General features: G+C 39.8%; 1 protein-coding gene across 1 annotated transcript in view; it reads left to right on the forward strand.

Annotated features, from left to right (window-relative positions):
* plxna4 (plexin A4) overlaps positions 1 to 13,938 on the forward strand; it is a 195,223-nt gene that overhangs the window by 21,770 nt on the left and 159,515 nt on the right. The window contains exon 3 of the mRNA XM_079869813.1: positions 7,539 to 7,721. Coding sequence (XP_079725939.1) covers positions 7,539 to 7,721 — 183 coding nt within the window. The remainder of the gene's footprint in view (positions 1 to 7,538; positions 7,722 to 13,938) is intronic.

Genomic DNA, 13,938 nt, shown 5'->3' on the forward strand with positions numbered 1-13,938 from the left:
TTGATCTTTTTTGTAGTGTCTTTTTATTATTTATAATATAAGAACGTGTGTCTGTGTATTAAAGAAAGTATTATTTGCCCTATAGGCTACAGGTTCATGAGATTCGAAGTCAGGCCCATGTTCTCTTAATCCCAAGTCCAGGGTTCGATAAGTCATGCTCACAGCTTTACTCCCACAGGGTTACAACTGGCAGCTGTGTGCTGCTATTTAAAGATCAGACACATCGAAGGGGAATCCAAATGCAGAGGCAGAGATCTGAAGCTCGCTCAAGACTACTGTAGCTTTGGTTGTGCCAAACATCTCTCAGACGTCCCGAGTGCCTTTGGGCCCAGACAGATGAGTGTTCAAACCTGAACAACAAAAGGCATTCTGATGTTTGTTTATTTTTTGTCTTTAAAGTGTATGGGATTGATCTGTGACTGACTGGAACTTCACTGCCTGCCATGCTTTTTGTGAAACCAAAAACAAGTTAACAATATTGTTCCATTTTTGCAAGTCCAAATATTTCGACATTTATTTACAAGGAAAATGTGGTATGTTAGATTTTCATGTTCATTGTGTCTTGTCCCATTTTGTATCAGGTGTGTTGTGTACATTCCTGTTAATACTGATATTTTATATTTCTTGACTAGGCCTATAACAAATCATTGTAAGAGAGAAGATGATTCTAAAGCGCTTGAGATGATGCAAATATGCATTGAAGTAGCACATAATGAATGTATAACTGTATAAGTGTGCAAGTTGTGGTGTCTATAGATCATTCTGTGTTGACATCTGACCTATAAAAAAAAAATCTGCAAGCGCCCCATGTTCCCTATGTCAGCAGAAAGAAATGGTGTGGAAATGAGTCTGGCACAGTAAATTCACCCCTCTCGTCTCCTGGAGTGATGTATTCAAGCAAACAAGGGCGCACCACCCGCTAATAGGGTCTTTTTTCATTAATTTATGCGTTTTTCTCAACCTCTGCTCAGTTATAGAGACATTGCGGTCAGAGAGATAAGAACATTTTAAATTAAGATTGGTCTCATTATTATTCATAATCATCTCAATTATAAGTCATTAAAATCAGGCTATAGGCTGTTCCTTTACAGCTGTCAGTCTCTCTGCATGCTCATTACATATTATTGCCAAATAATTAGCGCCTTTCACTCTCCTAGACAGACCAGTTTTTTTTAGTACTATCGAAGTGGCTGTCAGTTCTCGTTAGTTTCCATCTGCTAGTCATACTTATTTTTTTCCCCCATTAAAGGTGCATTTAGTAATTACTCTGTTGCGTTGATGTGGCAGTCATGTTGGACTTCTACTGATATGCAACATTACGCAAAAGCAAACATTCACAAATACTAATGCTATTGTTAAAATATGCTATTCACAGTCAACTGTGATTCATTCATTTATTTATTTTAATGACCGAAATGATAAAATGGCTTTTAGTAAGCCACTGATGTGACAGGTCTTGATGCGATGTTGTAAATTACTTTTGTTTAGATTTTGTTCAGGAGTATTGTGGGTGCGGTCACATTTATAATTGCTTGGCAATATTTTGTGGGACCCAAAGGGCAAAACATTATGATTTTCACATGCAGTGTTTGCATAGGAAATTCCCCACATTGACGACAGAATGCTGCTTTATTGTGACTTCTGTGTGAGTTGTGCTTCATGCATCACTACACTATTGTCATTGAACATTTTTTGCCAGCAAAATTTCGATAGTGGGACCATGCCTTATTTTTCATATATAAAACATTTTAAATAAAGGTAAAATGAATGAGTGCACCTCTAAATTGGACAACATACTGGTTTATCACTATGAAATATAGCCCTCTTGCAATATCTTGATTTTTCATTAACATTGCTCCAGTTCCTCACCAAGTTTCTCTTTGTTAAAGCTTTCTGGGAGAACCACTTTATGGGATGGTGTGACATGGTTTTAATCAGTCGCGTGCACTGTGCGCACTGCGTTTCCATTCATTAAAGTCGATCTCTGGGTTTATTGGCCTCAGTAATTACATCTCCCATCGTAACTACTGCAGCAAAGGTCATAATCCATCATAAGATCGTTATCTACTAATCAGCCTAAACTCACTTTGCATGTAGATGTGAAAAGGTTATGTGCTCTGACACTTGTTGGATATTTCTTGAGCGGGACAACAATTTCGTAGTCTTTCCTTTCCAGCATTCTTTGGAGCCATCGTAAATCTTGGATTGTGCCACACATCCATGTACACCCATGTTGACAAGACTGCGTACACAAGCACATGTACAAACACATTTTAGCGGCGAACCGTGTTGCTTCTGACAGTTGAGATCTTGCAAAAACACAATTTGCATTCTACAACCACCTTCAGCCTAACCAGTCTTAAATGCATGAATTTTTCAAATACACCCAACACACGACCTCAGAAGAGCACACAAATGCAAACCCCAAACTTTGTGTAGTTTCTTCACAAATGCTGACATTTCACATCCCAAGGGTTTCATTGATCCACAAAGGGTGATGCATGCGGTGACATTCGTTTTTATCATTGAGCTGTACTCAGCCAAATCAAACAAATTACTTTTTCTGATTGGTGTCCTGAGCTTTGTTTAAATGGTGCAATGGCAGCAATCTGACAATTTGAAGAGGTGTAGAGCAGATGTAAGAAAGCTTTACAACTCACCGGCTTTTTAGATACCATCATGGGTCTGTGAAAATCCTGTCCTGTGGCCGTGTTTAGATTTTGGACTGTACTGTATATCTTTCTGCAAGCGTAGTGCCATAAGATTGGAATTGGGGTTTGATTTATATCAGTAACACTCGTTTTGATATCCTTTGACAATTTCTTTGAAATTCTCCGGTTCAGTTGGAAGTGGTGATATTGCCTAGAAAAGGCCAATGTTGGATCAAATAATACTGGCAAAGTGCTTTCAAATGGAGGTCTTTGCTGTGGAAGCGGAAGCAAGAATCTCTTTCTTATTGAAGGGGTTCACAGTCATTAAGTCATTAAATGTCATTACGTGCAGACAGTTGTGCGATATTCATCACTCACATCTTTTCATTCACTCTTAGCGGAGTTCTTTGGTAAAGTCAGCACTAGGTAGAGGCCACAGTAGGATGGAAACTGAGATGATGAGGTCTTTATTTCAAAAGAGCATGGTGGAAGACACGAGATGAAGGGGTACAGAAGGATGGAGCGTAGGAAGGGGTGATGGGTTAGCTAGGCATTCAGCAACGATTGGTGATTAGTATTATTTTTTGGCTCTGATATTTGATCTTTTTTAAATTTATTTATTTATTTTTAGATTGACTGATTTTGATATTTAATATTTTTAAGTGGTGGTGCTTTACAATTCTCAACTTTTTTTGTGTCTTTTTTTTATGTCTCACTAGTGGTGCAATTTTAATAAGGATTTTTAAAATAACTATCATTTACAGCATCAAAATTTATATTATGTATATTACATGTAACTGTGTTTTAAATCATTTGTGTTTTTAAAGATTGAGTGAGTTATATTGCGGCAAAGGTAATCTTAATATAAAAGTAGGACAAACGAGCTTGTGGAAATTAGTTATCTGATATCTAATGATAAATAAAAAATCGATTATATCCGCCACTATCCGGATGAAGCAATATATCATGCCTCCCTACTTGTCAAGTTAAAAATAATCCAGATTTTTCAAATGCTTCTCGAGGCCTCTGCACCTTCCGTTTGTGCTTAATCTAGCTGTTTTTGAACACAGGCTGTTTTAAATCATGTTTGATCAAGTGAACCTGAAATCAACCTAATTATAAAGGGTTTGCTTAAAACCGATTAGTCGACTTGTTGTTCAGTTTGAAAATATGCAATTTTGCTAATCTCTAATAGAATGCCATTATGCTATCCTCCAGAAAGATCCTTTTCTGTGGAGAGCTGGTGTGATTGTCTATCAGATGTTCAAACCTGGTAGAAACTATTAAGACCGACCGAGTGGAGAATGCACCCAATCAAATGCATAACGGACACACACAAAAAAAGACCTCTTAAATGCTGCAGATTTGTGAGAACACAAGGATTGCCGTGCTCAGAGCTGATTGAGTGTTGATATAATTACGTTGAACATGGAGCTGAGATTTGTGGGAAATAATGTCTTTGTTGCTAACAACAATCCCTGCGTGAGATATTACTTGAGCATGAAAAGGAAAGACTCTGAAAGGGTAATTATATGACTGTGCAGAATTAGCTCTTGAAGAGCCGATTCATCATCTGAATGATGTACACTTGCAGCAATGATCAGGGTTTATTTGCATAAACTCTGCATTTTGATCAAACTGTGATCTATTAATAACACATTAAAATGTTTTGCGGCCTCTCAGCTAACAGTGAGGAATACAAAAGGTGTTTTTGAACTAAAAAGTGTGTAGTTCATGCTCTAGACCTGCATTCAGGGTTCCTTTTACTACTTGTGCCAGACGCTCTTCAAGGTTGGTCCCCTATGTGCTCCAACTGGACAAAAAGACCTAGAAAAAAGCTTCTGAAAAAAAGCTTGGATTTCACTACTTGTGTTTCTATCCTGGGACACAGAGACGCCGACACAAGGAAAGAGAGCTGCCTTTGTGTTGCTGGACTTAGCCAGGCAGCGAGTGGTCCGAATGACCTGATTCTGCTTCCCTGTCTCTGGAACCAGTTCAAATGAAAAACGGCGCCTGCGCCGATCCAGAAGCTTTTAGTTGCGCTCGTCAAACCATTCCCTCCTCCTTTTTTTCTCTTCCCCCAACCACCACCTCCTTTACACCTTCAGACACGCAGCGTGAAATTGCCAATAATGCGGCAGCTTGTTCGAGCGCTCCGCACCGAGAGCGAGCAAGGCAGTCGTAGATGGAAGGGAAGCATTAAAGTCAGAGAAACGGAGAGCACGAAGAAGTGGAAAAGGTTGATGGCCGGCAGGGAGGGCGCCCCCTCTCGCACATGGGGTGTCGAAAGATGTTATTTGCGTCGGGATGGGGAGAGAGGAAATGTCATGTTTATGTGGCTAGGTAATGAAAACGTGTCTGCTTCCTGAAAGGTTGACAGACAGGAAGCCTATTTCATTAGATTGCAGCACATAGGGTCTGATTGGCATGTTGTTCCCTTTGCCAGAAATACCGTGGCATATGCCAATGAGAAGACGACGAGACACATGCTCCATCCCCCTTGTCTGTGTCACAGGCATATGCGCCCTGCCACATGAGGCCTGGGCCTTTTGATAAAATAACCGCAATGCCAAAAGGCATTAGTCTGTGTCACAACTATTACTGTCATTGTGTTTATTCTTAGCGCAGTTTTTTCAATCCTAACATCAGAGGTGGCAAGTCTTTGTAGCTGTTGCTATAAGTCTGCTGTGTTGGGGCTTTACACATTTTGACCCGTGTAAGCAGGATCAAGGCCGTGATTGCGGTCGAGTTTCTTTTTTTTTTTGCGTGTGTAAGCAGGTGCGCACGTAAAAGCAGATTGCTGCTGCCTCAACAACCCATGATGATTCATGGCCCCCGATATGGACAGGAGACATCTGCAGAAAGACTAACAGTGCAGAAAACAGATCTTTCATGTAGCTGTGGCTTTCTAACAGGAGCCGTGCGCTAGAAATGAGCACAATTACTCTAGGCTGGCATAGGCGAGCCGAGCGGCACGCAGACTTTGGCTGACAGGAGAACATTTCTAAAGGTCAGACATCTGCAAAGAGAGAGAGTTAAAAAAAACCATATACGACGTTGAACATTTCCCTGTTCTCTCTCTCAGCTCCCTTCTTCATTTCTCAATTTATTCTTCATTCCGGCTTCTATTGAGTGAACTGAGAATTGAGTGCGGTGTTCACTATCGATTTGGCCGATCACTCATAAACCGCCATTTTAGAGAGACAGCCCCTGTCTTCCATTTGCTTAATGAAGGGTCTTGTATCTCCTGAACGCTGACAAATAGACATTTGCTATATTGCATGTAAAGACCCATCCGGTCACTTGATTGATCGCGTCTCTCAGAGGTTGGTCCGATAACCGCTCTACTACAGATTTGTCCCCTGGCCTGCAATGGATTTTCAAAAATATCATTAGCCGGAGGCCATTGTTATTAAGATAAACACCGTTTCAAATGTAATTGAACTCTAATCAAGGGAGTATGTACATTTATTTCAGTTCATACACATAGTCTGTTAGTGATAATGTACATCCAGATGCTTCCTCTCCCGACCTAGGCATCACTCAGGATTGCCCTTCGCCCAGTCTCTTGTGCTGTGGGTTGGTGCCTAGGGGCAAAACACAGCTCAAGCTGTCTCGTGTTTCATGTTCTGACTAAGAGAATAGGCCATTAAAAACTTAAATATTAATGCTAATAAAGCAGTTTGAGACACCTGTCATGCTGCTTCTCAATGATGGACAATTATGGGGCATGCTTTTAAAACAAAACTAGACCCATTGAAGTGCCTGACATCATGTAGGTCAAACTTTTGTACAAGATGACACAAACACAAACAGTGGGAGTTTTTGTAATATTTGTGCGTTTACATGAGATATTGAAGTTTTTAAGTTTTTATGTGGTTTGACGTCCTTCCAGCCAGACCATATATATATATATATATATTGCATAAAATATTGTGTGTGTGTATGAACAAAATATAAATGCTTTAGCAGAAATGTGGTCGAGTGAAAATACACTTTAGTATTTAAATTATTATTATTATTTTTTTTTTTATGAATCTGTTTGAATCAGGATAATAGATTTTAAAAATCAGTTTAAATTAACATTCAAATTTTATTTCTGAGCAGGCCTGATCAGAGCCTGAGGAGACACTCATGAATGAATTAAAGGCCATGAGCATATCATATTTGGCAGCACTTGAGAAGTGTTATGGTTTCATGCCCTCAATGAGTCAAAGCCCTGGGCATCATTAATCATGCTTTCGATTTGTTTGACATTTTATCCTGAGGTCTGTGCAGCTGTTTCAATGGATGCCGTTGTTTCCAAAGCCCTCTCAGCAGACTGAAATATGGATGCATTACCAAATTATTATTTCTATATCAGAAGCTGTAAATCACTCTATTCTGGCTGACACTGGCAACTTTCCCAGCCATATGTTACATGTCACACAAAGTCACACGGCATCACCTGAGACGCCATATTTAAAAGATGTTTTTTAAGATGCTTTTCCACCTGAAATGATAAATGCACTTGGTCTTATATCAGATAAACCTCTCAACCCATTTTAGATATGACTGGCTGAGTTGTAGCTAAATAGTGACAATGATGAATCTGTTGCGAAGCTGCCTCGCAAATGGTCCAGTAAACGTATGTTGAGACAAGCTAGTCTAAAGAAACAGAAAAGCTTTTTCTCCAACCTTGGTAACATTTTCCACATCCTTGCTAATGATAATAGGCCATTGTCTTTTCATCACACTGCTCTAAACTAAAACGAGTCAATAAGTTGATTTAGTATGGTTGACTAGTTTTAGATTTTTCATCTATTGTTTTTAAATTATTTTAGAGACCGTTAGTTTGCACACTACTCTTAATTAGTTGAATTAAACATCCTTTGTTCTCCTTTCTAGCTTCTCACCATCGATGACAACTTCTGTGGTCTGGATATGAACGCCCCACTTGGCGTCTCTGAGATGGTACGCGGAATTCCACTCTTCTCCGAATCCAATGACAAATTGACATCCGTTATCGCCTACGTGTACAAGAACCACTCTTTGGCTTTTGTGGGGACCAAAGGAGGTCGTCTGAAAAAGGTAGGACTTTTGTTTCTTTTGCAAGAGCGTGAGAAACCAAGGAGTTTACTGATCCAATCATTTTATCATTGTTGTAAGCTTCTAAAAAGCATCAGAGATCGAGCTAGTCTTGTGTAGTAATTGCTGACTTTTGGCATTTATGACACATGAGAAGATCAGAGCGTGGTCAACTACATCCATTCTGTAAGAACGTTAGATCCAGTGAGTTTTGCAATCATGGTCATGCTCGGCAATCTTCTGCTGTTGTGTATGACGTGTGTAGAGAGAAACGGTTGGTAAGCGGCGCAATGAGAGTCAGGCAGAGAGGGCCATGGGAATCCCTGCACAGGCAGAGGCTGTCGGGGGTAATTGGATGATGCGGTGCAGGGGCTTTCGGCCCGGTACCCTCTTCTCTGACTGTGCCTCAGAGGAGCCGTGTCTGAGACAAATCCAAGGGCCAGCCAGACACTGCACAGAGCAGAAAATAACATTAAAATAGAGAGAGCAAGGGAGGGTAAGACAGACAGAGAGGATGAGTGAGAATGAGAGTATCATTTTTCTCTTTTTCTCAAGTGCTAAACCTCCAGGGTGTTGACGTTACAGACGGCCAAATCTTTGCCAAAAGGCAGGATTCCAATTTGACGCATTCTTGTTATTGTGGTGGTGTGTTTTGTAGTTGGGTCTGGCTGTGGATGAAAATCCATGGCATAACAGGCTAGACCCCCCCCCCCCCCCACAAAAAAAAACAAACTGTTTTGGTGCTGTAAGCAATGTTAGTTGTCCTGGAACTTACGGCAGTTTTAAGACTTGTTCACACCAAGAATGATAACTATATTAGCTTCCACACCAAGGCACGATGACATTCACTTTATTATAAGCATGTGCTGCTCTTTGAAGTCTGGTGGATTCCGATTGGCTGTCATTCATCAGCTGGAAAAGGTTGTTCTGAAATTGTTCCTCTGTGTCATTTATCTACAGTATGTAGTTGTGGTGTCGACTTCCCTATTATTGAATTAGAACGATTATTAAAACTTATACTTATTGTTACAGTTGAGACTGTTGTAATTATAGAGATGGAGCACTCATACTTCAAGACAACTAACTCTGTAAGATCTTGCAGGTAATAAGGATGTTTTCTGTGTGCTATTCCATTAAAAAAATGACTGACTTGTTTTGTTAGAGACTGTGATTGACGAAATGACAGACACCAAATTCCAGATACGAACAAGCCAAACAAATCTCCAAGGAACAGACAGACAACACAGTGTCTTTCTCTTTCATGCAGACGGACACACATAACCATGCACACACACACACACACAAACACACAGAAACCTTTTAGTTGCCATTTCAGTGATTGCAGATCTCTGCGGGAAAACAGCCGATGATGTCACAGTTGCCTTTTAGACAAAACAAGAACATAGTCCTCGCTGGCAGTCATTAATCAATGAAAATGAGTTTATTACTGTCCTTTTTGCATGGTGATTTATAGTCCGCCAGCACGTCACACTCAGTAAATTGTTTACCAGCTGAAGACGAGCTCATCATGAAAAGTAAATATTATCTGGAGCAACTTTGATCGTTTATGCGAGAGTCGTACGGAAACCTGGGGGAAAAAAGACCCCATGAAATCAAAATGAGAGTTTTGAGATGTCTTGTTTTTCCTTGTGTTGCAGTGATATTTTATTTTATTTTTTTATTTCCATTTATTGCAGTTTAGAATCTCCACCAGGTATTTGTTTTAAATTTGAATAGGATAATCCAAGGCTTACTGCATTCAGCATGACTGCGGTTCTCCAACTGTAGTTACCGTTGTCTGTGTGATTGACTCCGAGAGGAGGTGCAATGGCAGGATGTTCTGTGTCTCACCGTGTTAAAAGTCAGAGCTGTAGCCAAACCCTAGAGAGAAGCAGTAAACAACTTCTAAACCCTCCAGAGAATATCACACAGACACGTTTTTATAATGCGTGCACACACGGCCATCAGCATAAAAAGCACAGAGCTGAAAACACGAAACTGCTGCGTTTGCTGCAGCAGTTGTTCAGCACCCCTGGCACTGTGGCGGAACCCCAGACCAGATGTGGTTTTGGGACTTTGGAACCTCTTTGTCCCCTCTTGCTCCCTTGTTCTTCATTAATCCACCCATCTATCAGGCATTCTCTCTCCCTATGCCTCTTTTTTCCACAAATTTGTGTGAAATTTTGAATGCACTTTTTATGTCTCTAGTGCAACAAAATAAAGGAATTTATGCTTTATATTTATTTAATGTATTTATTTAATAAAAGTATTTTGTAATATAGATTTTTATTATTATTATTTTTTATTATTATTTTATTTTATACTATTATGAAATAATAGTATTTAAAGTGCAACTTTGTTCATTTACATATACTTCTGACTTTGTAACAATACAAAGCGGGTTGAAAATATGCAATGTTTACTTGTTGTCTGTGTTACCTAGGCCGATAAATTCACATTTATTTGCCAGCAAAAGTCCGCTCTGACATAAAAGGCCTTTGACAGCTTATGGACAGTTGGATCGACAGGACAGCAGTTGTTATTTTTCAGCTTTCCCCCTCTGTTTGGCATAAAATGCTGTGTTTGTGGTCATCCGGTTTGAAATGTTGACTATAAGATTTTCAGATTTTCCTTCGTGGCATTTGCTCCATATTTGCCACAGCATATTTTACAACGCACTGGATCCTTCACTGGAAACCAAAAGTAACTTACTCCCACTAAACGTTTACTCTTTTAAATTCTTGCACCAGGGAGCAATACAAGTCAACACCATTTTTGACTAAAAGTCCACCTAAAAGACCATTTTGACTAAAAGGCACCATTTGACTCTGATCAAGCATATTCATACAGTAGCAGACTGGTGTGAGTGGCCTTGGACGTCACCTTACCAAGTGCATTATGGGTGTTGAAGGTTTCCTACGTATTTGGCAAAAGGGAAGACAAAAGCCTTTCTTCTTTGTTTTTTTTTCTAGTCAGATAGCACCGATTTCAAAAAATGTTCACCTTTCTTACTGCATAAGCCGCAAAGTTTTATTGAAAGCCCATTTTGCCAGCTGTAAAGTACCCCTTTAATTACATTTAAATATAGGCCTAGGCCTACATTTATGTTATAAATGAAATTTATGCCACCACGTATGATTTTACACGTTGGCTTAATTCTCTCCAATCTCTTTAGTTCTCTTTAGTAGGCATCTACATTATCCTTTCAAAAACCCACCATGATGCCTTTCAGTGTTTATATATAAGAAATAGGCCATATGGCCAAGGCCTCAATCCTCTGCTTTGGCCAGTAGCTATGTCAAAAAGGGTGAAATTAAACCTATTAATTGCGGTCAGCGAATCTGTTTTGAGCCAAGGGTGAAATCGACAGTCTTTTAATCCTTTCGCGCGAGGCATTCGTGGCAGCCCGTTTCACTGGCGGGGTACACGCAGACCAGGAGGGCCGGATAAGCCCCCCCGCCGAGGTGATAATGCATCCAGTAGGCCTGCTTACCGCTGAGAGAACCTCAGCCACTCACTCAATACAATGAGCAGCTAACCTTGAAGCGGACCTGGCACAGGAAGTCTGGCTGACAGCGCCCAGTGTGAAGGACAGAGGGGAAAATGCTTGTGTGTAGATGGGTCGAAGTATGTGTTATCTGATGAGGTTCTGTGCATTTAGCCATGAGGTGTGCACTGAAGTGAATTCTTTGGCCCTTGGAGACACCACTGAGGAGATGCACAGATCAAAGGGCACGATTCAGACACTGTAAAATTGTTCAGACCGCGGAGACGGGTTGTTTCAGGATGACAGCTCAGATTGCCGGTTGTCGATGGTGATGGCTGGCGGAAAAGGCTTCAATTTGTCTATGAATGGTAGAAGGTGGTGGGGAAAAGGTCACGTTATCCTTTAGATCTGACTGCCTGTACGTCCCTCTCTCACTAATTTTTCCAGTTCTCCTTATTTTACGGATTTGTGAGCATGTACATAGGAGCGAATACACTATGTACAGTATTAGGGATGTGTCAGGGTACTTATATTTGAATGGATTTAATGTATAAATGAATAAACTATTAAACAAACAAATAAATAACAAATTATTATTATTAGTTCTTTATTGAATATGCATTTATGAATGTATAAAATATGAAAATATAAATTGTTATAAATATATATTGTCTGTTGTTGGATGATTAGTCAACTGGTTTACCACCGTGACCCGTCCCTACTTTGTGTGCCCAAACCTGGTGGGTTGGCTCGCCTTCGTTGGATGTGTGTGTTTGTTTGGACGCTCACCACAAATGTAGATTATTGAAATGATTTGAGAGAGCTGGAGCCACTGGAGCAGAGGATTAAGTGTTGAAATTTAATGATGAAATATGCTGCAGGACAGCGTGCTTTAGATGCAGGGGAAACTGTGTGTGTGTGTGTTTCGGAGTGCATATGTGAATATGGGCATGTTGAGAGTGTGTGTGTGTGTGTGTGTGTCCCGTGTATACAACAGTTTTATCACTCTCTCTGCAGCTGCTTATGCCAAACCCCAGAGGAAAACACAGTGGTTTCGAGTTGGGCCTTTCTGCAGAGAAACAGAGCAGGCCTATAGAGAAACATCCAGTGTGAAAGTACACAACTCATTTGTAAGAGACACTTCAATATGCGTGTGTCCTGAATACTTCTATTACAGCAAAACTTAGGCCTCTTCCCTTTATGAATCTATGGGAGGGTTGCCATGACAGCCAGGCTGCTCTCTTTCTCTCTCTCTCTCTCGCCTACCATGTGTTGTGGCATGTTGCAGTAGCTTCACTTATCAGAGAGAAAATAACCATTTCCTGTCGTGTGACAACAACCCAATCTAGTAATCGAACACAACATACATTTATCAGTCTGGCTGAGATTAAACAGCAGATATTATATATCAGTCTGCTTTGCCGCAATTTATCACATTCACACGATCATAAATAATATCTCCGTATTTTGGGGGGTTTGGTAACGCGCATGTGCATTACTGCTATCTTCAGTAAATGTAAAAATATAGTTAAAAAATACAAAATTGTTGTCTTTTCTTTTCCTAAGGCTTGCTTGGTTCCACACTATAATGTGTTGATAAACCTCCTGCCTGTCTTGTTGCCTCTCTCTCTCTGTGCGTGTGTGTCTCATTCCATTTTAATGACTTTTTTGTGCAGTTTTCTAGGCGAGTTTAGCTGCAGTTGGTCTGTTCTGTGGCAGAGCTGGAAACCTTTTGCTGCGGTTGTTTTGTGGGCATAGCCGGCAAATGAGAAGTGAGGCGCAATAATGACCTGGGAGCGGTCTGAGATCCACACTGCCGACAACATGCTGGTCTGTTAGTGTATCTGGGGTCAGACATACACGCGTACACACACACACACCAGCCTCTTATACTGGGCTTATTATTCAGCCACAGAAAAGAAGGGAGGGCACATGGGGGAATGAAGGTAACTGAGAAAAATAGGAGGATGCAGCATCACCTTTTCTTTCTGTGTAAACGCAATCAGTGACTTCACAGAAAGCCTACCCAAAGCTTTCATGGCATCATAACATCACGTATGATCTAGAACAAATTCAAGTGATCTTTAGAGATATAGGCCTAAGCAAACTAATATATAATAATCCAATGCTTATTTCTATAGATTTAATTGATAACTATATAAACAAATTCACTTTCAATCACTCTTGTTAATGACGTTTCTTGAGCTAACTGCTGAAATGCACAGGATTGTGGGAAATTATAAGCTTTCTTGATCTTCTATATGTATTTTTATATCTGAATAACATCTAGTTTCATGTGTACATTTAAATGAATAAATGTATCGACCCCCTGAGTGCTGAAAAAAGTATGCATGCTACCACTCAAATGTTTGGGATTGGTAATGTTTTTAAAGTCATTTATGTGATCCAAAATACAGTAAAAATTATGAAATATTACAATTTAAAATATCTGTTTTCTATTTTAATGTTTCAAAATGTAATTTATTCCTGTGATGGCAAGACTGCCATTGAAGCATTAATTCTCCAGTCTTCAGTGTCACATGATCCTTCAGAAATATTTTGATTTGCTGCTTAAGAAATCTTTCTTATTTTCAGCAATGTTTTGTTGCTTAATATTTTTGTGGATTCTTTGATTAATAGAGCAGAAAGAACAGCATTTATTTGAAATAGATTTTTTTGGGAACATCACAAAAGTTTACTGTTACTTTTTGATCAATCCTTGCTAAATAAAGT

Source organism: Squalius cephalus (genome assembly GCF_949319135.1).
Source record: "Squalius cephalus genome assembly, chromosome: 4".
Classification (NCBI taxonomy): domain Eukaryota; kingdom Metazoa; phylum Chordata; class Actinopteri; order Cypriniformes; family Leuciscidae; genus Squalius; species Squalius cephalus.